We start from the raw sequence: 27,069 nt of genomic DNA, 5'->3' as shown, positions 1-27,069 counted from the left end.
TGACACTTCCAAATGGCCACTTTGATGATTGGCTACAATGCGAATGAAGAGCCAGCAAAGGTAGGTAATGAACTCATTGGGCCAACCCATAGATACATACAGTGTATTACTGGTGATCTACTGGAACTATACCCTGGAGATACAGGATGGGTCAAGGTTTATTCATAATAATCTTCCCCTTAATGTCCACCAATGTCAAACTTGTTCTCTTCAAAACATCTATCAAAACTCCAAGCTTTCTTCTAATCCATCCTCACTGCGCTTCGAGTATAACATCCAAGTATGGACAAAGTCCAATACAAATCCAGTGTTATTATTATCATTATTATAAGTAAAAATATGAAAATACTGTTTCAAAGATTTTATTTCTTGATACAAAAGAAACATTGCATTACATGAGACCTTTTTCCCTTCAAAACACCATGAGTAACCAACTAACATTCAACATATTGTAGTTGAAAGTTTAGAAATATTCAAAGACAAAATAAATATTGAGAAGCTATGATACATAAACATCAACAAACGATAAGTAGAAACAGTCTTTGATTGCACTCCAAGTACATCACACACAGTACATGTGATGTTCAGGAGACAAGACTAGGCTGTGTATACGACATGATTCACCGTCCTCACTGTACACAATGAGATGCACAAAGAGTATTTGTCTAATCATTTTGAAAAGATTTACTTGTAACAACTGTAGCATTGTCCAAAAATATTTAAAATCATGAATTTCTAATAAATTTGATGATGAAAAGATTGATTTGATTGAGAAGAGCACAGGGCTTACTCCAATCTCACTGTAGAGAATCCTTCTAGGTTAGAACTGATATTTAGCAACCCATGCTTGTAATAAGAGACACCTGACTGAATAGGGTGGTCAGACTTGATTCACATGTCAATCACTGGATTGTCTGTTCTAGATTCACCTTATTGGTGTAATACTGCTGAGTGTGACGTTAAACACGACAGAAACAACTCTGGTGACAGTAGAAAGTTCTGATGGACCAGAGACTGTAATCAGTATCTCCAGATCCTATCTTGAGTAAGGGAGAAAACTCAGACACATGCAGTATTTTATTCAACTGTGCTCAGCAGAGATCATCCACAGATAAAAATAATTAAAATAACAACAAAATATGGTTTTCAAATCAACAGAAATCTGCAGTTGATAATTGTACATCCTGTGATAGTTCTCCAAGTCTAGAACATGTTTTACGAAATGTACATATCAGTGACTAGTCTTCATAACAAAACTAGGCGGGATGGTTACTTTGAGGACACAAGTAGCCTGGATGGTACATGGAGGACACAACTAGCCTATATGCTAATCCTGCTAGCGGAATGACAGACGGCAACAAGTGAGTATATGCGATATTCCCATCAGCAGCCTGGATGGTACATGGAGGACACAACTAGCCTGGATGCTAATCCTGCTAGCGGAATGACAGACGGCAACAAGTGAGTATATGCGATATTCCCATCAGCAGCATGAGGAAGATGATCATTGTCATGACAATCACATAGTGACTGATGCTTGTGCCTATCTCTAGCCAGCTGCCATAGTCACGCACCAGGAAGAAGAAATGCTGGAACAAAACAAGAACATCTACCTGTAAAATTGTATCACTTCATGATGGAGGATCATCCGACAATTTAATACCTTGGTGTCGGTTCTTAGACAAGAGTTTGATTCTCAGCATCAAAGACACCAAGCCAATTGCTAGATATTCACTGTCACAGTTGGCAGTCATTCACCTATGACTACACAATCAGAGCCACTACAGGTTAAACACCTGTAAAAACGGAACAGCATCATAAGAAACAGTTCGGTGCACACTTCCAAGGCTTTACTGCAATTCACATGTCCTGGCGATTTCACTGTTATATTTTCTAAATTACAAAAACTGATCCTCTCTGTCACAAGAGTAGCATATTTCTACATGTGTGTTGTGCACATAGAGCCACTCACCAGCCCCATGAAGTCTAGAACCAACACAACTCACTACCCCTATGAAGTTTAGAATCAATACAACTCAAAGGTCTCATTAAGTCTAGGACCAACACAACTAACAGTCTCATTAAGTATAGAATCAACACAACTCACCAGTCCCATTAAGTCTAGAGCCAACATAATGCACAAGTCCCATTAAGGATAGAGCCGATACAACTCACAAGTCCCTTGAAGTCTAGAGCTAACACAACTTACCAGGCCCATGAAGTCTATTACCAACACAACTCATCAGCCCCATAATGTCTATCACCAACACAACTCACCCGCCCCATGAAGTTTAGAACTGACACAACTCACCATTTCTGTAAGTCGCCAGGCCCGTGAAGTCTATCACTGACACAACTCACCACACCCATGAAGTCTATCATTAACACAACTCACAAGGCCCATAATGTCTATCACCAACACAACTCACCAGCCCCATGAAGTTTAGAACCGACACAACTCACCATTTCCATAAAGTCTGACATGAACAGAACTCACCAGGCCCATGAAGTCTAGAGCTCACACAACTCACCAGGCCCATGAAGTCTATAGCTCACACAACTCACCAGGCCCATGAAGTCTATCACTAACACAACTCATCACACCCATGAAGTCTCTCACCAACACAACTCACCAGACCCATGAAGTCTATCACCAACACAACTCACCAGGCCCATGAAGTCTCTCACCAACACAACTCACCAGGCCCATGAAGTCTATCACCAACACAACTCACCAGGCCCATGAAGTCTATCACCAACACAACTCACCAGGCCCATGAAGTCTCTCACCAACACAACTCACCAGGCCCATGAAGTCTATCACCAACACAACTCACCAGGCCCATGAAGTCTATCACCAACACAACTCACCAGGCCCATGAAGTCTGACATGAGCATAACCAGGAGGAACAAGGCCCTGACTGGGATCCTGGTCACAACATGGACTGCCTGGAACGCACACGTCACCAGCATAAAGGGGATCACGTTCTGTAGACAGAAAACACTAATCTTAGTATGGGAGGTTTGAGGTACACGTTTTCAGAATATGTATCAATAAATATCTTTATCACACGTCATGGAAGAATGTCTTATCTCTGATTGGTTCCCATGACCTTGAACAAATTACCACGCATGCCCGGTGCATGGCTGTACACCGCCATGCGGGGTATAAATCCTTGCAAGGCAGAATACATCATTCAGACTCCACCCCATGGAAAAGCATGCATCCACTGCAGTAAGTGAACCAAGAAGCAGTTTTCGGATCAACTAGTCAGTAACATGTTAGTAAAACATATGGCTGAATTTCAGTTTGATTCAAAGTTATGTTTATGTAATAAGAGATTTAAACATTCAGTAAGATAACTTTGTTGCAGCTTTATGAGTTTTGGGAAAACAGTGTTTTATGTGGCCCCCATTGAGGTTTATCCACCTTGCCCCTCTCATAAAACCTAACATGGGACACATGAAACACTGCATGTCACTCAGCACAATGCTACAAGTTATAATATTACCCATTAAGAGAAACAATGAAGTGATACATTGTAATAAGCAATAGTGCAAATATCACTTCACGCTATCCAATGTATTGTTCTCGCCATCAATACAAGTTTAGTTGACACAACTGGAAATATATTGTCACATCTGTCTGAATGACATCACACCAGCCAGAGACAGTTTATATCATTCACCAACTAGGGTCTTTCAAGTCTGGGAAACTCAAAAGGATTAAGAAATAATTCTTACATTTCCATGTGTGTAATCCTTATTATACAAAAGTCAGGCATAAATTTTCTATCTTCATTACTATATACCTAGGTCTATGTGTACTACTATATCTCCATTACTATATACCTAGGTCTATGTGCATTACTATATCTCCATTACTATATACCGATGTCTATGTGTATTACTATATCTCCATTACTATATACCTAGGTCTATGTGTATTACTATATCTCCATTACTATATACCTAGGTCTATGTGTATTACTATACCTCCATTACTACATACCTAGGTCTATGTGTATTACTACATCTCCATTACTATATACCAATGTCTATGTGTATTACTACATCTCCATTACTACATACCTAGGTCTATGTGTATTACTATATCTCCATTACTATATACCTAGGTCTATGTGTATTACTATATCTCCATTACTATATACCGATGTCTATGTGTATTAACTATATCTCCATTACTATATACTGATGTCTATGTGTATTACTATATCTCCATTACTATATACCTAGGTCTATGTGTATTACTACATCTCCATTACTACATAGCTAGGTCTATGTGTATTACTATATCTCCATTACTATATACCGATGTCTATGTGTATTAACTATATCTCCATTACTATATACTGATGTCTATGTGTATTACTATACCTCCATTACTACATACCTTGGTCTATGTGTATTACTATACCTCCATTACTATATACCTAGGTCTATGTGTATTACTATACCTCCATTACTATATACCAATGTCTATGTGTATTACTACATCTCCATTACTACATACCTAGGTCTATGTGTATTACTATATCTCCATTACTACATACCTAGGTCTATGTGTATTACTATACCTCCATTACTACATACCTAGGTCTATGTGTATTACTACATCTCCATTACTACATAGCTAGGTCTATGTGTATTACTATATCTCCATTACTATATACCGATGTCTATGTGTATTAACTATATCTCCATTACTATATACTGATGTCTGTGTATTACTATATCTCCATTACTATATACCTAGGTCTGTGTATATTACTATACCTCCATTACTATATACCAATGTCTATGTGTATTAACTATATCTCCATTACTATATACCAATGTCTATGTGTATTACTACATCTCCATTACTACATACCTAGGTCTATGTGTATTACTATATCTCCATTACTACATACCTAGGTCTATGTGTATTACTATATCTCCATTACTATATACCTAGGTCTATGTGTATTACTATACCTCCATTACAATATACCTAGGTCTATGTGTATTACTATATATCCATTACTATATACCGATGTCTATGTGTATTACTATACCTCCATAACCATATACCTAGGTCTATGTGTATTACTATACCTCCATTACCATATACCTAGGTCTATGTGTATTACTATATCTCCATTACTACATACTGATGTCTATGTGTATTACTATATCTCCATTACTATATACTGATGTCTATGTGTATTACTATATCTCCATTACTATATACCTAGGTCTATGTGTATTACTATACCTCCATTACTATATACCGATGTCTATGTGTATTACTATATCTCCATTACTATATACCTAGGTCTATGTGTATTACTATACCTCCATTACTATACACTGATGTCTATGTGTATTACTATACCTCCAATGCTATATACCTAGGTGTATGTGTATTACTATATCTCCATTACTATATACCGATGTCTATGTGTATTAACTATATCTCCATTACTATATACTGATGTCTATGTGTATTACTATACCTCCATTACTATATACCTAGGTCTATGTGTATTACTATATCTCCATTACTATATACCGATGTCTATGTGTATTACTATATCTCCATTACTATATACTGATGTCTATGTGTATTACTATACCTCCATTACTATATACTGATGTCTATGTGTATTACTATACCTCCATTACTATATACCGATGTCTATGTGTATTAACTATATCTCCATTACTATATACTGATGTCTGTGTGTATTACTATACCTCCATTACTATATACCTAGGTCTATGTGTATTACTATATCTCCATTACTATATACCTTGGTCTATGTGTATTACTATACCTCCATTACTATATACTGATGTCTATGTGTATTACTATACCTCCATTACTATATACTGATGTCTATGTGTATTACTATACCTCCATTACTATATACCGATGTCTATGTGTATTACTATACCTCCATTACTATATACCTAGGTCTATGTGTATTACTATATCTCCATTACTATATACCTTGGTCTATGTGTATTACTATATCTCCATTACTATATACCGATGTCTATGTGTATTACTATATCTCCATTACTATATACCTAGGTCTGTGTGTATTACTATATCTCCATTACTATATACCAATGTCTATGTGTATTACTACATCTCCATTACTATATACCTAGGTCTATGTGTATTACTACATCTCCATTACTATATACCTAGGTCTATGTGTATTACTATATCTCCATTACTATATACCTAGGTCTGTGTGTATTACTATATCTCCATTACTATATACTGATGTCTCTGTGTATTACTGTACCTTCATTACTATATACCTAGGTCTATGTGTATTACTATACCTCCATTACTATATACCGATGTCTATGTGTATTACTATACCTCCATTACTATATACCTAGGTCTATGTGTATTACTATATCTCCATTACTATTTACCTAGGTCTGTGTGTATTACTATATCTCCATTACTATATACTGATGTCTTTGTGTATTACTATATCTCCATTACTATATACCGATGTCTATGTGTATTACTACATCTCCATTACTATATACCTAGGTCTGTGTATATTACTATATCTCCATTACTATATACTGATGTCTATGTGTATTACTATATCTCCATTACTATATACCGATGTCTATGTGTATTACTATACCTCCATTACTATATACCGATGTCTATGTGTATTACTACATCTCCATTACTATATACCTAGGTCTATGTGTATTACTATACCTCCATTACTATACACCTAGGTCTATGTGTATCACTATATCTCCATTACTATATACCGATGTCTATGTGTATTACTATATCTCCATTACTATATACCTAGGTCTATGTGTATTACTATACCTCCATTACTATATACCTAGGTCTATGTGTATTACTATACCTCCATTACTACATACCTAGGTCTATGTGTATTACTATATCTCCATTACCATATACCTAGGTCTATGTGTATTACTATACCTCCATTACTACATACTGATGTCTATGTGTATTACTATATCTCCATTACTACATACTGATGTCTATATGTATTACTGTATATCTGTAAGTTTCTTTATTTATCTTTAATGTATTAGTATAGACTGGACTTCATACGAAACCAGCAACACAACAGGGAGAAACATGGTTCTTCCACTCTTCAGTATATAACAGTGGTTGGGCATGCCTTTCACAGTAACTGTGTCGTGGAATACCTGATGTTCAATATACCAACCTTCAACATCATCAGCGCTCCCATGACAAAAGGGTTGAAGACTGTGAGGAAGCAGTACACGGACGCAGGGTCAAAACTGGAACATGACAGGAAAAGATCCGTCAACTTGGCAATGTCAGCCTACTTCTATAAGTGGCATTATTTAATAGTTACATCATTTGTTCCTTAATGTTGCTTAGAGTCAACCAAGCTGTCAGAGTTAGTGAGTGAGTTCAGGTTTACGCCACACTCAGCAATATTCCAGCTATATGGTGGCGGTCTGTAAATAACTGAGTCTGGAACAGAAAATCCTGTGATCAACAGCATGAGCATCGATCTGCTCCTAGGAACCAATGACGTGTCAACCAAGTCAGTGAGACTGACCCTCTAATCCCGTTAGTCGTCTCTTACGACAAGCACATTCACATCCATGAAAGAACATCCTACACCACAGGTAGAGAGAGAGTCTCCCTATAGTCCTCATGCACCACTTCCACACATCACAACCTCAGTACAACAATGTAGAGGCTACATAGAGAACTGGATTGAGGTCGGGGTCAGTGCTGCTGGTCACTGGTGATGGTGGTGCTAGGATGCAGTGAGTGTACTCACCTTCCTGGTGTTCCTTCCCCTATTTGAGTCTGGTGTCACTGACAACATACCTGTTGATGCTTGCAATATTGCCTGTGCCAAAGAATGCTGTCAGTGTCAGGAAGACCTGTCGCAGGTCAAGGTCATCAACAAACACTTCACAACTGCCCAAGTAGAATGACTGCTCAATACTTCAGCCAGAATAATCCAGCTATATTCCAGCAATGTCACTGCAGTATTCCAATAATATCCCACCATATCACACTAATAATCCAGTAATACTAAGCATTATTATGTAAAAGCATATATTTCTGGCTACTTGATTGGACTACAGGTGGTCACATAGCCACTCACAGAAAAGCATATCAACTCCAAGCCAGGTCTGACCTACTGGAATATTGGTGGGATATTTCTGGAACACTGCTGTGATGGTGGGATATTATTAGAATATTGCTGTGATGATGGGATATTACAGGAATATTGCTGTCATATTACTGGAATATTGCTGTGATATTGCTGGAATATTGCTGTGATAGTGGGATATTACTGAAATATTGGTGGGATATTTCTGGCATATTGCTGGCATATTGCTGGAATATTGCTGTGATGGTGGGATACTGATGGAATATTGCTGGAATATTGCTGTGAAGGTGGAATATTATTAGGATATTGCTGTGATGGTGGGATACTGATGGAATATTGCTGGAATATTGCTGTGATGGTGGGATACTGATGGAATATTGCTGTGATATTGGTGGGACATTTCTGGCATATTGCTGGAATATTGCTCTGATGGTGGGATATTACTAGAATATCGCTGTGATGTTGGTGGGATATTTCTGGCATATTGCTGTGCTATTACTGGAATATTGCTGGGATATACATAGGAGAAAACACTTCTCTGAGGTTTCGTTAGTAAGACCTCTCCCGAGGTTTTACTTTTCGTAATTGTGTTTTCCTAACTCTACATGAACATCAACATTCAAATGATATAGGAGTGTTTGAAATTTGAAATCAATTGACAAATATCATTCAAGATTAAGTTAAAAGTGCAAAAACTTTCACAAGCAAGATTGGAACTGCAACTTTCAGATTTTTAGGCAGATGCTCTACCACATGGCCACCAGGCCAATGGAATAAGCAGGGTTTAGTTATCTATTTACAGTTACAGTCATTAAATTGATTTTACTTGCGCTTCAGTTATTGCCATGTAGCTTCATTAAATGATCATCTACATTGTCATTATCCATCACTGACAGTATATATGTTAGAGAAAACACTTCTCGGTTCTGGTAGACAATGTAAAACCATAGTGGTTAGGACATCCCTCCGCACCAACAGTTTTACCTTGTCTACCAAAACCTTGGAGACATATTTTCTCCTCTACACAAACATAGGTATTGACCTCATCACCAGTCAGTAATTGTATATTATTCCAGTGATATCACAGTAATATTCAAGCAACATCTCAGCAAAATGTGATCAGGCAGACATGTGACCGACAACATCAACATGACATTTAACATGAAGACAAGCCATCAAACCAGAACAACCTGTCCATTATATATATCTGTCCATTGCATAACAAATTTTATCCAATGAGCCTCCACAGACAATTGCTCCTCAACAATTTCAATTCCTCGCCAGCCCTATTCCTTCATCAGGTTGTTTGATGATGGGAAACTGCTTTAGCTACTACAGGGTGTATACTTCAGGACAACACAGACAACAGTAAATCTGTGGCAAGGATACAAAGTAGAAGGCTCGTCTGAGGTCTGCCAGCTGCAGCCATCTTGAATCTAGGGAGCTGTTATGGTGAGATTTGAGGTAGTTGTTGGCAGTGAAATCCGTGTGGGATAACAACTGTAAACACAAGCAAGCTCATATATTTACTACATGCGTCTTCAACTCCACCTTTAAGACAGCAGGTGGCTTTCAAGATCAAATCTGGTATCCTATCCACAAAACTTTTGTAGCATATATTAAGGCAATGATATACTTCAGTTCCCTCTATGGATCAGGATCCTGGACCACACAAGCCTGTGATTGACATTCCAACCACTATCTCCCTCTTGAGGCCCCGCCTGGCATAGAGTGACTGTACCCATCTCCCCATGCGAGTTCCACCATGCGATACAGTGACTGTACCCACCTCCACATGCGAGTCCCACCAAGAGATACAGTGACTGTACCCACCTCCACATGCGAGTCCCACCAAGAGATACAGTGACTGTACCCACCTCCACATGTGAGTTCCATCATGAGATACAGTGACTGTACCCACCTCCCAATGTGAGTCCCACCATGAGGTACAGTGACTATCCAATTTCAAACCCTGAGATGCACTAACTGTATGCATCCACCTCATGTGAGTTCAACCATGAAATGCAGTGACTGTACCTACCCCCCCCCCCCAGACCATGCGAGTCAAAACCTGATGCCCTGAATGTACACATCCACCCCAATGTGAGTCAAACTCTGAGATGCAGTGACTGTACCCACCTCCTCATGTGAGTCCCACCATGAGATACAGTAAATGTACTGACCTTCCTGGAGCGCTCCTCCGTCAAGTTGTGCTCCATGTGGAGCCAAAAGTACAGGAGACTCAGCAGCACCAGAAGGAACATGCTCTCATAACTGACCAGAGTCAAGAAAATGTCATTTCATGTAACAAAGATCAATAGAGTGGTTACTTCTGGGTGAGTAAGTACAGCTCATATAATAACATTTGTGTCTTTGCCTTAGACAAGCAGCAGGAATGTCCGATATTCAAGGATACGTAATGCTCATGAGGAGGTAGGGGCCGATGAAGGTGAGCCCCACACTGGCCAGTCTCTCAGGTAGGTTGGTGCTGGTCAGCAGTGGCCAGACTGGACTCAAGCCTGAAACAATACATGCAGTCCATCAGAGCATGTGCTCCCAAGCCTGGATATAAACAATCATACTACACACTTCATCAGGGCATGTTCCCCTAAACCAAGAGATAAACAATCATACCACACACTCCATCAGGTCATGTTCCCCTAAACCAAGAGATAAACAATAATAACACACAGTTCATCAGGACATGTTCCCCTAAACCAAGAGATAAACAATTATACAACACACTCCATCAGGACATGTTCCCCTAAACCAAGAGATAAACAATTATACCACGCAGTCCATCAGGACATGTTCCCCTAAACCAAGAGACAAACAATCATACCACACACTCCATCAGGGCATGTTCCCCTAAACCAAGAGATAAACAATCAATCCATACAGTCCATCAGGGAATGTTCCCCTAAACCAAGAGATAAACAATCATACCACACAGTCCATCAGGACATGTTCCCCTAAACCAAGAGATAAACAATGATACCACACACTCCATCAGGGCATGTTCCCCTAAACCAAGAGACAAACAATAACAACACACAGTTCATCAGGGCATGTTCCCCTAAACCAAGAGATAAACAATTATACCACACAGTCCATCAGGGCATGTTCCCCTAAACCAAGAGATAAACAATCATACCACGCAGTCCATCAGGACATGTTCCCCTAAACCAAGAGATAAACAATAACAACACACAGTTCATCAGGACATGTTCCCCTAAACCAAGAGATAAACAATCATACCACGCAGTCCATCAGGACATGTTCCCCTAAACCAAGAGATAAACAATCATACCACACACTCCATCAGGGCATGTTCCCCTAAACAAAGGGATTAACCCTGAACTAACACTACACTGGAGGATACTGGTGATGTCTGTCTGCACTCACCCAACATGGCCCAGCTGATGATATGATTGTAGGTGGGGACACCCTGCCGCTGCTTGATGCCGTCTGATGTTGACTTCACCAGTCCCACTGCAGCTAAGATCATCAAAAGCTGAAATAACAGCAAGTTACTTCAAACAAATACTGACGAATTTTACAGTAAAATTCAGAGCAAATAAAAATCTGCTTTGCAATAACCCATTCTGAAACAATAGCAGTAATACAAAGTCTCCTCAGGAAACCCAAAGGCCAGTACTCCCTTTGTACCATAAAAGCTAACACATCCCCATAACTACAAGAGCAAACATTCACCCGAAACGAAAATCTGACACTCCCCATGACCAGCAAGGTCCCCATAACACCTCAAGCACAAGACTCTCCCAGAACCAGATACCTGTATGCCCACAGAACAGTTCCCCTTAACACCTCAAGCACAAGACTCCCCTAGAACCAGATACCTGTATGCCCACAGAACAGTTCCCCTTAACACCTCAAGCACACGACTCTCCCAGAACCAGATACCTGTATACCCACAGACCAGTTCCCCTTAACACCTCAAGCACAAGACTCTCCCAAAACCAGATACCTGTATGGCTATGGAGCAGTTCCCCTTAACACCTCAAGCACAAGATTCTCCCAGAACCAGATACCTGTATGCCCACAGAACAGTTCCCCATAACACCTCAAGCACAAGACTCGCCCAGAACCAGATACCTGTATGCCCATAGAACAGTTCCCCTTAACACCTCAAGCACAAGGCTCCCCCAGAACCAGATACCTGTATGGCTATGGAGCAGTTCCCCTTAACACCTCAAGCACAAGATTCTCCCAGAACCAGATACCTGTATGCCCACAGAACAGTTCCCCATAACACCTCAAGCACAAGACTCGCCCAGAACCAGATACCTGTATGCCCATAGAACAGTTCCCCTTAACACCTCAAGCACAAGGCTCGCCCAGAACCAGATACCTGTATGGCTATGGAGCAGTTCCCCTTAACACCTCAAGCACAAGATTCTCCCAGAACCAGATACCTGTATGCCCACAGAACAGTTCCCCATAACACCTCAAGCACAAGACTCTCCCAGAACCAGATACCTGTATGCCCATAGAACAGTTCCCCTTAACACCTCAAGCACAAGGCTCCCCCAGAACCAGATACCTGTATGCCCATAGAACAGTTCCCCTTAACACCTCAAGCACAAGACTCCCCCAGAACCAGATACCTGTATGCCCACAGAACAGTTCCCCATAACACCTCAAGCACAAGACTCGCCCAGAACCAGATACCTGTATGCCCATAGAACAGTTCCCCTTAACACCTCAAGCACAAGGCTCCCCCAGAACCAGATACCTGTATGGCTATGGAGCAGTTCCCCTTAACACCTCAAGCACAAGATTCTCCCAGAACCAGATACCTGTATGCCCACAGAACAGTTCCCCATAACACCTCAAGCACAAGACTCGCCCAGAACCAGATACCTGTATGCCCACAGAACAGTTCCCCATAACACCTCAAGCACAAGATTCTCCCAGAACCAAATACCTGTATGCCCATAGAACAGTTCCCCTTAACACCTCAAGCACAAGGCTCCCCCAGAACCAGATACCTGTATGGCTATGGAGCAGTTCCCCTTAACACCTCAAGCACAAGATTCTCCCAGAACCAGATACCTGTATGCCCAAAGAACAGTTCCCCTTAACACCTCAAGCACAAGGCTCCCCCAAAACCAGATACCTGTATGCCAAAGGAGTAGTTCCCCATAACACCTCAAGCACAAGGCTCCCCCAGATCCAGATACCTGTATGCCAAAGGAGCAGTTCCCCATAACACCTCAAGCACAAGGCTCCCCCAGATCCAGATACCTGTATGCCAAAGGAGCAGTTCCCCATAACACCTCAAGCACAAGGCTCCCCCAGAACCAGATACCTGTATGCTAAAGGAGCAGTTCCCCATAACACCTCAAGCACAAGGCTCCCCCAGATCCAGATACCTGTATGCCAAAGGAGCAGTTCCCCTTAACACCTCAAGCACAAGACTCCCCCAGATCCAGATACCTGTATGCCAAAGGAGCAGTTCCCCATAACACCTCAAGCACAAGACTCCCCCAGATCCAGATACCTGTATGCCAAAGGAGCAGTTCCCCATAACACCTCAAGCACAAGGCTCCCCCAGAACCAGATACCTGTATGCCAAAGGAGCAGTTCCCCTTAACACCTCAAGCACAAGACTCCCCCAGATCCAGATACCTGTATGCCTACAGAACAGTTCCCCTTAACACCTCAAGCACAAGGCTCTCCCAGAACCAGATACCTGTATGCCCATAGAACAGTTCCCCTTAACACCTCAAGCACAAGGCTCCCCCAGAACCAGATACCTGTATGCCCATAGAACAGTTCCCCTTAACACCTCAAGCACAAGGCTCCCCCAGAACCAGATACCTGTATGGCTATGGAGCAGTTCCCCTTAACACCTCAAGCACAAGATTCTCCCAGAACCAGATACCTGTATGCCCACAGAACAGTTCCCCATAACACCTCAAGCACAAGACTCGCCCAGAACCAGATACCTGTATGCCCACAGAACAGTTCCCCATAACACCTCAAGCACAAGATTCTCCCAGAACCAAATACCTGTATGCCCATAGAACAGTTCCCCTTAACACCTCAAGCACAAGACTCCCCCAGAACCAGATACCTGTATGCCCACAGAACAGTTCCCCATAACACCTCAAGCACAAGATTCTCCCAGAACCAAATACCTGTATGCCCATAGAACAGTTCCCCTTAACACCTCAAGCACAAGACTCCCCCAGATCCAGATACCTGTATGCCCATAGAACAGTTCCCCTTAACACCTCAAGCACAAGGCTCCCCCAGAACCAGATACCTGTATGCCAAAGGAGCAGTTCCCCTTAACACCTCAAGCACAAGACTCCCCCAGAACCAGATACCTGTATGCCAAAGGAGCAGTTCCCCATAACACCTCAAGCACAAGACTCCCCCAGATCCAGATACCTGTATGCCCATGATGACACCTGACATTCTGTTGTTGTTCTTATCCCTGCTGGTCAAGACACCAAGTCTGAAAAACAAACACTGAAATAGAACTAAAGAAACAACATTTGACATTTAGATGGTGCTAATCTTTCTGTCTTTCATATTACACAATGTCAAACTGCTGACCATATATCCACAGGTAACTCAGAAAACTTTTCATTTATTATCAACTAAAGTTATATGTCAACTCAACTCCTAAATGACAAAAGTTCAAAAAGAAGCCATGATACATGTCTGCCAGCACTTACTGATAAACCATGACCGCACCCAGGAGGAAGGCCAGCATCCCTGAGGCGAGGCTACAACACAGACAGGATATACATTCAGTCTCAACATGTTACATGATATAGTTCTATTGTTTCCAGGAATAATTTTCAACAATTGGTGGGTGAAAAACATTACATATATATATATATATATATATTCTATATATTTATTTTATACTTTCAGTTCCAATGATTTTTATTCAATGTAGTGTTTTGATTTTGTTTACCACCCTACTCAGCAATAATTCAACAAGATAAAGATGGCATGTAATCAAGGTAATCAAGTATAAGCAAAACAAGCCAGTGATTGATGTCATGAGCAACAATCAACACTGTCTGAGCTCCCACATCACTAGATCAAGTAAAAATTGTAACCTCCAATTCATACTGCAGCATTTCAATTAAAATGCAGAAGGAAAGTGATGTATACTTCATATATTGATGGGGTGTAAATGCTACTTGTGTTGATTCGAGTCACCTGTGCTACTCACACAAGAATATAGTTGGCGTTCCGGCCAACAACAGGGAGGAGAGGGAACACTGCCAACAGCACACAGCTTAGCAACCACCCATAGGCTGAAAACTGAAATATAGACTGAAAACTGAAACATCACACACACAGCTTAGCAACCACCCATAGGCTGAAAACTGAAACATCACACACACAGCTTAGCAACCACCCATAGGCTGAAAACGGAAACATCACACACATAGCTTAGCAGCCAACCATAGGCTGAAAACTGAAAGATATATCTCTCTCACGCACTCACTGAAACATATCTCTCTCACTCACTCACTCACTCACCCTTCATAAACGATGTTGAAACTTGCAGTTCAGAGTTGTGTTCTTTCCACTGAAACTGATCATGGGTATGAACACCAGACCGGCATTCTAGCTCTGTCAGCAACTTACCCCTGGTGGGGGTCTTAACCAGAGAGGGATACATCGGAAACCTGCATCACTGGGTTTTAATCCCAGATCACCGTTCTCGGTAACCAACATCATCAACTGAACATTTTTTTCACATGAAACACATCTGAATATCATATGCTGTGTCTTACAGGAAGCAGTATTGTATCATTCGTTATCCAAGCACAGCGCCGTCTCTTGTCTGTTAGTTATATGGCCTGGTGGTAAATAACCGAACTCATTCATGTAGCATTCACCTTGCTTCCTTGATATCACTGACCTTTGAGGTGTTGATGACTCCTGATGTCACTGACCAGAAAGCAATGCAGATAAGTCCAATACTCAGCAGCTCCCGCTGGAAGAAGCCTTGAACCTGGACAAAAGAGGCGAGACTAGTAACATAGATTACTCATATTCAAACAGGCATCATTGTGTTCCTCAGTCATAAAAAGTTGCTGATAGAATGCACAAATCATACAAACAATAGGTGATACAACATTACCTTTGGACAATCTCAGCGCATAGAATATATATATCACACCCCTACACATGACACCCTGCAACATTTACACAATGTATTCCTCACTACTATCTCTGTAATACTACACAATATGTTCCTCACCACTATCTCAGTAACACTACACAATATGTTCCCCACCACTATTTCTGTAACACTAAACAATATATTCCTCACCACTATTTCTGTAACACTACACAATATATTTCACACCACGATCTCTGTAACACTACACAATATATTCCTCACCACTATTTTTGTAACAAGACACAGTGGATTCCTCACCACAATCTCTGTAACACTACACAATATATTCCTCACCACTATCTCAGTAACAAGACACAGTGGATTCCTCACCACTATCTTTGTAACACTACACAATATATTCCTCACCACTATCTCTGTAACACTACACAATATATTCCTCACCACTATCTCTGTAACACTACACAATATATTCCTCAACACTATCTCTGTAACACTACACAATATATTCCTCACCACTATCTCAGTAACAAGACACAGTGGATTCCTCACCACAATCTTTGTAACACTACACAATATATTCCTCACCACTATCTCTGTAACACTACACAATATATTCCTCACCACTATCTCTGTAACACTACACAATATATTCCTCACCACTATCTCTGTAACACTACACAATATATTCCTCACCACTATCTCAGTAACAAGACACAGTGGATTCCTCACCACAATCTCTGTAACACTACACAATATATTCCTCACCACTATCTCTGTAACACTACACAATATATTCCTCACCACTATCTCTGTAACACTACACAATATATTCCTCACCACTATCTCTGTAACACTACACAATATATTCCTCACCACTATCTCTGTAACACTACACAATATATTCCTCACCACTATCTCAGTAACAAGACACAGTGGATTCCTCACCACAATCTCTGTAACACTACACAATATATTCCTCACCACTATCTCTGTAACACTACACAATATATTCCTCACCACTATTTCTGTAACACTACACAATATATTCCTCACCACTATCTCTGTAACACTACACAATATATTCCTCACCACAATCTCTGTAACACTACACAATATATTCCTCACCACAATCTCTGTAACACTACACAATATATTCCTCACCACTATCTCTGTAACACTACACAATATATTCCTAAACACTATCTCTGTAACACTACACAATATATTCCTCACCACTATCTCTGTAACACTACACAATATATTCCTCACCACTATCTCTGTAACACTACACAATATATTCCTCACCACTATCTCTGTAACACTACACAATATATTCCTCACCACTATCTCCAGTCCAAGCATACTGCAGGCAACAGAGGCTGTCACAGCCAGGACATGCTTGTTATTATAACACACAGACACTGCACGTTTCAGGACCTGCAATCTGAAAAATATAACTCATCACTTGATGCAGAACATTATTTGGCCTCAGCTAACACATACAACTAGCCCGGAAAATGTTCAGCACACAACATTGTGTTCAATCACATTCCAAGAGTAAGAAAAGACTTAAAACATGTACCTGACTTCAGCTTCTACAACTTTGGCCCACAAGAGCACAGGGAGCAGGCAGTAGAGGTAGTAGGTGATGGGGGATGACTGGACTGAAATCAACAACATCAAGTTCATCAAACATAAACATAACGTCCATGGTCATATAACATACACTCCAAACAGTCAGCAATACATGTTCACATCCGAGCCATTATCCTTGCTGTCAGTATCTTCCATAATTTTCATACGGGGCAAAAATCTCGATGGAAATTATGACACAAAATCCATAATTAAAGAAAATGCCATTAACACAAATGTTTCAACAATAAATAAAGAAAACATAATTCCACTTACTAAACAAGAGTAAGCTGACAATGGCAGCTAGAGCAGTTGCTGCCATGTTAATGTAGCAGAGAGGGGAGGTAACTCTGTTTGACCTGCCGGCACAGAACCAGGTGTGGTTGTGCAGCACCTGCTGCAGGATGTACACCATCCATCCCAGGAAGCTCAGCACTATACTGATCCTGATGGAGGATAGACACAGTGATGAAACACATGCAGTTACAGTAGCAATTACAGGCTTGTCTGGTCCACACACTTTAGTGGGTGAGTGAGTTTCAGTTTTCAATTTCAGCTATATGGCAGTATGTAAATAATCCAGTCTGGACTAGACAATCCAGTGATCAACAGCATGCACATCAATCTGCGCAAATGGGAACTGATGACATGTCACAAGTCAACAAGACTGATTCCGCTAGTTGTCTCTTAGATAAGCATGAGTTACAGAAGGCCAATATTCCTACCTGGACCTTCATGAGTCTTTATACAACTGACACTGCTGTGTGCATTACAAAAAACAAGTCTCACCCCAGGAAGAGTCTGTCATACTTCTGGTAATAGTTCAATCCCTTCAGTGCCACGTTCATCAACTCCCGACTTTCAGATATCTAAAACATGCCAATACAGCATACATGTCAACAAACCAAGTGTCAGATGTTGTGTGTGTGGTACCCAGGGACTGATAAGATCAATGATCCAAGTGACATGCTACAGTATCAACCAGTGAGTCTTCACACCCTACACACTTAGACACCTCTTACAACAATCCAGGATTGGTGAGCACCTATCTATTCAAAACTAAATAACTGTGTCTGTAGACATTCCTAGTTTATTACATCTGATGTAGGTGATCATCATTTTCCACATACCAAAGAATTTCAGACTTACTGCCTCCGCATAGTTTCCTGACTTGATCAGCTGCCTGATGTGCCGGATGAAGTCAGCCTGGAAATAGGTACAAATGTTTGGTTCAAATGATTGAATGAGTGAGCGAATTCAGTTTTATTCTGCTTTTGGCAATATTCTTGCAATATCACATCAGGGGACACAAGAAATGGGCTTCAGTGCCTTGTAGGGAATCTAACTCACGTATGACAAGTGAACAACTTTACCAGCGTAACCATTTAGCTGCCCCACCTGCCCTGGTTAAAAGAAAATGTGGTTGTGCATATTGCATTTTGCTTCATGTGCGATATGGCAGGTGCTTCTACAGCTGCACCACTGACTGATCATTTGAAGTAAGGACCTTCAAAGACATGTAACAAAAGACAAATGACGACATAGTTAATTACTAGTACTTGAAGGTCAGATGGTTATGTAAAAACTAATTATCTATACAGGAAGTTAGATTATTTTTGAAAACTCTTGACCTTACAGTATTATCACTGTTGACATACTGGACCAAGCATATCAGTGGCTACTAGCATGAGGAACAATCTCCACAATCAATATATGTACAAGCAGCGGTCATCCCCACATCTGTCAACTCAATCATCAGTTTTTTCAAATGTCACTTACAGAAAACAGTAGATTTTATGGGGATACTATCTTGTTTTCTAAAATAATCACCAGTCTATGATAAATATAGAAATCACATTCTTACCCATTGTTTCTGCAAGGGGCCATGTGGTAGCCTAGTGGTTAAAGTGTTCGATCGTCACGCTGAAGACGTATATGCAGAGGCATTTTGTACAGGATGTCAACTATAGTAAGCGACTGGCACTGAAACGATGTCCGCTAACACTACATGACCTGGGTTTGATTCCCCATTTGGGTACAATGTGTGAAGCCCATTTCTGGTGTCCCCTGCCGTGATATTGCTGGAATATTGCTAAAAGCGGCGTAAAACTAAACTCACACACTCACTCACTGTTCCTGCAACATTTTCATCTAGGATGTAACTTGGGATCAGTGAGAAAAAAATTGGTTTATGTATTTTAAGAATAGTTTGTATTTTTAACTAATGAAAGATCAAGAAATTCAGGCTAATCCATGTTGGACAGAAACTACAGAAATGGAATAGTTGAGTGTCGAATCAGCTTATAGCCATCATCTACACCAGACATTGAGATATGATCAGACACACATACACTTGTCCCTCAACTCCACAGTACCAGTCATCATATGGGATATGATCAGACACGCATACTCTTGTCCCTCAACTTGACTTATAAAAACTTAAAAAATCAATACTTACTTGCTTTGAGGGTGAAAGTTCACTGAAAATTAAGCATTTGAAGCATGTTAAACATCTGTGACAACACTGTCAAATCATATTTGAAAGAATCGCAAGGAAAGTTGTGTTATCTGAAAATCAAAGCAGATTTATCAATATCGATTAAAATAATTTTAAGCAGATATACTAAAGATAAATAGCAGACTTACAAATATGGTTTAGAATAGTTCATAGCAGATATATTATAGATATATAGCAGATTTACAAGATTTTTCAAATAGTTTTAAAACATGAAAGTGGAGATTACCCAAAAGGTCGGAACGCAGCTGAGACAGTCCTCTCTTTCACTTGCATCATCTTTACCTGTCAAAATAATCCATGAGTAGCTGAATTACAGAGAAATACAATAAAATCATGGACAGTCTACTGGGTCAATACTCAACACCTAGGTAAAAGGCTTTCATCTAAGGATCCCTGAAAGTCCAGGTTAGCGTAGTGGTCTTCAGTAGTACATGTCTGTTGATTGAGGCGACTAACAGGATCAGGTGGTCAGGTTCTCTGACTTGGTTGACATGTCATCGGTTCCATTTGTGCACATACATGCTGTTGATCACTCACCTGATTATTTACAAACCACTGCCATGTTGCTGGAATATTGCTGAGTGTGGTGTAAAATCACATTCATCTAAGGCATTGCTATTGGCTGTGTAGAGTAGATTTCCAGACATTAATCAACCAGACATTATTCCTGCTTTATCCTGACTGTGGTTCGGTCTTGTGAGCAACATAGCAGTGTTTGTGAATTTTACAAAGTAGTAATTATCTGTTTCAACTCTGCATCAATCCCTTGGCAGTTCCTTCATTAACAAGAAATGCTGTGATGTACCGGACACCCTAACATTCCCCGAGTCACACAGGACAGCTTAATGGAAACAAAGGAAGAAAGTAACAGTGGGACAGCACATCTTCCTTCATAGCTTCCATACTGTATCATCAGGTGATATTTAGATGAATTACATTATTACCTAGCATTGTTCATCCTCCTGATTGTGTGCAAGTATTAGCCAAACAGTATTGTTTACCAACCTCATTCTGTGCAAGTATTAGCCAAACAGTATTGTTCACCGAACTGACGCCATGCAAGTATTACGTAAACAGTATTGTTCACCCACCTGATACTGTGCAAGTATCTGCTGTGCATTAGCATAAATCCCCTCTGCTTGTTCCCATAGCGATACCCCCAGGTACTCAAGGGGCAAAACTCCCTACAATGTGAAAAACATTCATAAACTAGCATCAGAACAGACCCTTAACACCACTCAAATCCCAGGTTAAAGAGTCACAACAGCAACAGAAATGCATTAGCAATCATGAGTCAATAGTGATATGGTAGCCATGGCAACAGAGCAATATCATAACAGCAATACAGCAAAAAAGTATCAACAGCAATATGATAGCGATCAGCAATTGAATGTCAACAGCAATGGGGTAGCAACAGCAACAGTGTAGCAATAGAGTATCAACAGCAACAGAGCATCAACAACAAAAGGGTATCAACAGCAACAGGGTATCAACAGCAATAGAGCATCAACAGCAACAGGGTATCATCAGCAACAGAGCATCAACAGCAACAGGGTATCAACAGCATTAGCAGAGCAACAGTAATAGATGCGTAAACAGCAATAGAGTATCAACAGTAATACAGCATCAACAGCAATACAGTAACAACATTAATGGAAAGGTCAACAGCAATAGAGTTTTAACAGCAGTAGAGCATCAACAGCAATTGAGTAGCAACAGCAACAGTATAGGAATAGCTCTAGGAAGGTCAACAGGAACAAAATGGCAACACGAGAGAGCCATGGCAATATCAGCATAATCAGTAGAGCAGTAACAGAAACAGGGAAGCACTTGCAAATGAATAGTGCAAATAGTTGCATCAGCAAATCACACAGATGTATCACACATGTACCATGTATGTCATGCATCGTTATGAAATTACATGGGTTTTCAGAATTGATCATAAAACAAAGGTCCATTTGCAGCTTACAATTGAGTGCCCCATGACATTCTGTTTCTAGGTTTGTAAGTGAGACTAACAAATGAAAGCAAATTACCACAGAGTTCATGGGAAAGGCAACACCGATGAGGTACGCCATGAGGGGAGCAACATCAGCCTGAAACAACACCATCAACGTCATCAACACGGGACATCTTAAGGTTGTGTAACTGCTACTGGAAAAATACAGTTCATCTGAGTTTCTTGGTTTCTCTATCTGAACGTTATGTGACGCGTAAAACTTACAATCTAAGTAACTTAGCCTCAGTACTTTTCATTACACTCTACTACTGAGTCTGGCAAAACCTTATGGGAGGTCATGTCAGGTAACCTTTGAGATTGACCAATCAGAATACAGCTTACCAAATTGCGAAAGTGGACATTCACATATACCTTTTGAACTTTTTGTCTCGAAAAGGTTCTTCCCGAACAATTTCGAATGCTATTTAGCATACGCTCGCTTCCGGGTGATGCACATGGCACACATTACAACCATGACAACGGTGAGTAAACAGTCATGAAAATAGTGATTTTGGCAATATTCAAGGATGTCATCTTGCGGAAATAATAGCTAATGGTAACCATGTACACAGAAACCCAAAAGTGTATATACTGCAGGTCAATTAACTGTGTTATATGCAGATTTTCATTTGTGGAGAGATCTGTGTCAATGACCTGAATATTCTGTAAGTTCCTTCGATTCATAAGCAGTAGCCATTGTCTGATTGGTTAAATCTATTTAACCGTATCCCGTTTGATTGGACAGTCATAGGCTGCTCAAAGGTCACCTGATGTGACCTTCTACTAGGGTTTGTTAGACTCAGTGGTGGAGTGTAACGAAAAGTACTGAGACTAAGTTTACTTAGACTGGTAAAATTTAATGCAGGAATTCACTGCACACTCCTGTGATTAATTTGGTTAGGACTGCTGAAGGTCCAGATTATGTTTCTCAGTTTGTTTGCTGTCTGTGGGTGTGTGGACATGGCAGCCTGCAGAACTTTGGGATGTAATAAAACTTAAATACTGCTCAAGGCAGGTCTCTCTCACACTGACACATATGCATACACTCACACACACTCTCACTGCATGGCTGCACAGTGTATGGAGAAGGACAACATGTCACATATAGCAGGAAAAAAGTCCACCTACCTGCTGAATATCAAATCTGGCTACATTATTTAAGTTCCAATCTGTAATCAAAGATAATACTTCATTAACTACACAAATATTTCTGGATGGATTCATGTCTTCATCACTGTTAAAATAAACATGTGACCCTCTTGACAAATACTTTACTCTGCTAATGTATGCAATTTGTACTTTTGCTGATAATAGTGTATATGACAGGAGAAACCAGTTGTATCTATGCATTAAATTCCTCTGGGAACACACCTGTGCAGAATGTGTCTGGATAGGTTCCACATGTCTCAACCTTCCGAGGCCTGCGTAGCCCTGCCCCCCAAGTCACAATGGGAGTCAGTGTCTCAGACGGAAGGCCTGCTCCATGAGAACCTGCAATATTTACAAATCTTTCATTTCTGCATTTCATTCCACCTACCTCGATCCATCATAACAAGTTCAATAGACATATTTCCACCTACCCCAATCGGTCATGCCATGGTCAGCAGACATGACATAAGCTGTGCGGCCATCTTGGTTATAGAAGTCTTCAAACAGAGACACCATTTTCTCAACCCCATGGTTGAGGTGATGAATATTTTCTATGTACTCTCTGGAAAAGAAATTACAGACAGTTTCTGAGTTACTTTGAGCCATGGTTTAATAGGATGAACATCTGCTGTCGACAATTTATATGGTAGTTTCATTCTCCAAGTTGTCATCAGCCAACTGATGATATCAGTGGGGCATATCTGGTGTATGCAATACACGGTTTTCAGTTTGTTCTAGAAATTTACCTTGAGTGTGGTTTGTGAGAATGTCCATTTGTGTCTAATCCGAGAAGATGAAGGAAGAAGACAATCTTATCTTGCTGCAGTTGATGAAGTAATGTTGCATTGTTCTTGGCCGAGGAAAGGAATTTCTGGAAAAACACACATCAACATTCTGTGTAATTGTGAATTTCTGTACACTTCAGCTCTGACAATCTACATCAGCTCAATCATGTCAATGTGGACACAGATTTTGCCATTTTCAAATTATCTGTAAAATGAAGGAATATTGTTTTGTCTACCTTGACCTTCTGGTAGACCCAGGTATCGAGCTGACTGGCATCGAAACTGGCGAAATCTTCCTCAGCTGAAGAGTAGCAGTGAGTAAACACATGGTCGCCAGTTGCACCTAAAACAAAGAACATCATAAATATTATGGTTTCACATTCTGGGAAACATGAAATATGTAATTTTCTCATTTAAATGTCTCAAGTATTCAAATCTCTTCCACTCATCACCGTAAAGTGTCCAAGCGTAATAAGCATGAGTCAAGATAAGGAAAAATAATCCAAACTGGCCAAATACCTGAACTATTTCTTTTTTCAGCTCAGTATTTAGAACCTGGTTTCAAATGGAGCAAATCATTACTGTCATTCACTAGCTAACACCAACGCTAGGTTTCAGATACAGTAATGAATGCCAAGTTAAATACGAGGTTAAAGTTCCCCTGAACTTCAGAAAATAAGGGATCATAACTCTGTACAAAACAATATGACATTCACACAACATCTGGCATTGTAGATAAAACTGTGAGATGTACCTTTGGCAAACATTGGTAGTATGTCTGGACTGCCCCATGACCAAGTGTAGCGACTCTCATTGAAAACAGAGTCAAACTCAACTGGATTTTCCTTCCATCCTGTAAGGAATAAGTCAAAACGTACTCATTATCCATACCGTTACCATCAAACAGAAATACCATGAATATAATGTACGTTTGAATTAGCAGGTTTCAGAATGCTTTAAGTACTGTGTTGAGTCTGAAAATGAGTGAGTGAGTTTTAGTTTTATGCTGCTTTTAGCAATATTCCAGCAATATCATGGTGGGGGACACCAGAAAATGGGCTTCACACATTGTACCCATGTGGGGAAGTGAACCCGGGTTTTCGGCGTGACAACGCTTTAACCACAATGCTACCCTTCCGCCCCGGAAAATGTGAGTACAATAAACCTGTGGGATTGTAACACATTATCTTGAACTGACAAAATGGCATCATACCTTTCGCCACGGCACTGACATCTTCATAGAAGCCAGCAATGAGCGCCACATGCCCTGGTCTCGACTCTGTTGGCACCCGAGTGTGTGATACGCCCCATGATCCTTTGTCCTCAATAACATTCCTGTCATAGACATGAGCATAATTACAAGTGCTATCATAGCAAATAGAGGTAAGTTAACACAGACAAAACTTGCCCAATAACATAAATCACTGATTATCTGAGGTTCAATATCTCATGTTCATTTTAATACCACTGATCACCTGAGATACAGTTTCCGTCCTGATTGATCTCTACTCTGCTGAAAGAAACGGTCTGCTCTCAGTCCATCTGCAACAAACAGTACCAGTCGCCTGGCAGGTGGTGGAGAATCGGGAACACTTGGTGTCATTCCATGCACCAATGGTGATGTGAAGTAAATGTCAAAGATAGAGTAGAAGAGAATCAGGTGAACCACCAATCCAGACAGCATCAGCTGCCACACCTTCATCTTCCACAGCACCACTGGCAAAAGGAACAAACATCATCGGCTTATTTACAACCTACACTATCAAAACATCTCTACACTACTGCTAGGTCTAATGTAGTTACATCACTGTCTTTAAGTGTTGCTAATGGCGGTTTGAGGAGGCAGTTGATTTGTTAAAAAATTTACATGGCCAATATTAAAAATGCAAAGTGTGTGTGCGTGTGTGCGTGCGTTTCATTACATATGTGTACTCACATTTATATTTATTTTGCACTAACCAGGAAATTTCAATACAATCAAAGTTCTTTTGGTTATACTGAACAATCACCCAACAGATCGTGATATCATACGTTCAATTTACAGATTGTGCTGACATTGTAAACCGCCTCTGATGATAACCTCATCACAACAACCAAGAAATACTAATGAATTCGATCTGGTTCTCGTGTGAAATGGAGTCTATACATAAGTGGTATTTCAGAACATAGCTTTGCGGGACCGGGTTTACCGGTGTGGGTTTGATAAACTCGCGCGACTACACTTCCTCACGGGTTTATTGTGAACGTACAACTTAATGTCATTTGCAATGTCTGTCAAAATAATCAAAATGTGGGAACTGCGATGCAGATTAGTTTTCAAATAACACAAACAAGCAGGAACCTGAGACGAGCAGACATGTGCCCAACAACGCGGAAATGAACCGGAAGTTTATACAATATGATAACAAGAAAATGATTGGCTACTGAACTGTTTGGATGACCAATTGTAAATGTGTTGACATTTATGTGGGAAACCGAGAATCTATTGGCTTAACGTCTTCAACTTTGTCCAATCGAAAGCGCTGTAACAAACGGATTTTGACATTTCCGTCGACACGGGCTGTGGCTATATACACGACATCGTGTATATAATGCTCTTATATACACGACAAAACAATGTCGTGTATATAAGTCTGTTATATGCACGACGGTGCTTT

At 40.4% G+C, this 27,069-nt stretch overlaps 1 protein-coding gene across 1 annotated transcript; it reads right to left on the bottom strand.

Moving 5' to 3' along the window:
• Positions 1 to 346: 346 nt before the first annotated feature.
• On the bottom strand, positions 347 to 26,801 carry LOC137258843 (GPI ethanolamine phosphate transferase 1-like). The gene is made up of 30 exons (XM_067796537.1): positions 26,754 to 26,801; positions 25,888 to 26,128; positions 25,626 to 25,747; positions 25,167 to 25,265; positions 24,649 to 24,755; positions 24,374 to 24,498; positions 24,059 to 24,189; positions 23,850 to 23,969; positions 23,607 to 23,647; positions 22,516 to 22,575; positions 21,571 to 21,663; positions 20,706 to 20,761; positions 20,420 to 20,441; positions 19,111 to 19,167; positions 18,751 to 18,830; positions 18,238 to 18,407; positions 17,912 to 17,993; positions 17,671 to 17,773; positions 16,105 to 16,197; positions 15,406 to 15,497; positions 14,897 to 14,947; positions 14,607 to 14,673; positions 11,592 to 11,700; positions 10,603 to 10,705; positions 10,370 to 10,460; positions 9,576 to 9,686; positions 7,895 to 7,950; positions 7,254 to 7,329; positions 2,872 to 2,988; positions 347 to 1,589 (listed from the first exon to the last, which is right to left on the bottom strand). The coding sequence occupies exons 2-30, from the start codon at positions 26,112 to 26,114 to the stop codon at positions 1,437 to 1,439; spliced, it is 2,814 nt and encodes a 937-aa protein (XP_067652638.1). The 5' UTR covers positions 26,115 to 26,128; positions 26,754 to 26,801; the 3' UTR covers positions 347 to 1,436.
• Positions 26,802 to 27,069: the final 268 nt, after the last annotated feature.

This window comes from Haliotis asinina, chromosome 12 (assembly GCF_037392515.1).
Source record: "Haliotis asinina isolate JCU_RB_2024 chromosome 12, JCU_Hal_asi_v2, whole genome shotgun sequence".
Classification (NCBI taxonomy): Eukaryota; Metazoa; Mollusca; class Gastropoda; order Lepetellida; family Haliotidae; genus Haliotis; species Haliotis asinina.
This window is presented reverse-complemented; position numbering and strand designations above follow the sequence as displayed.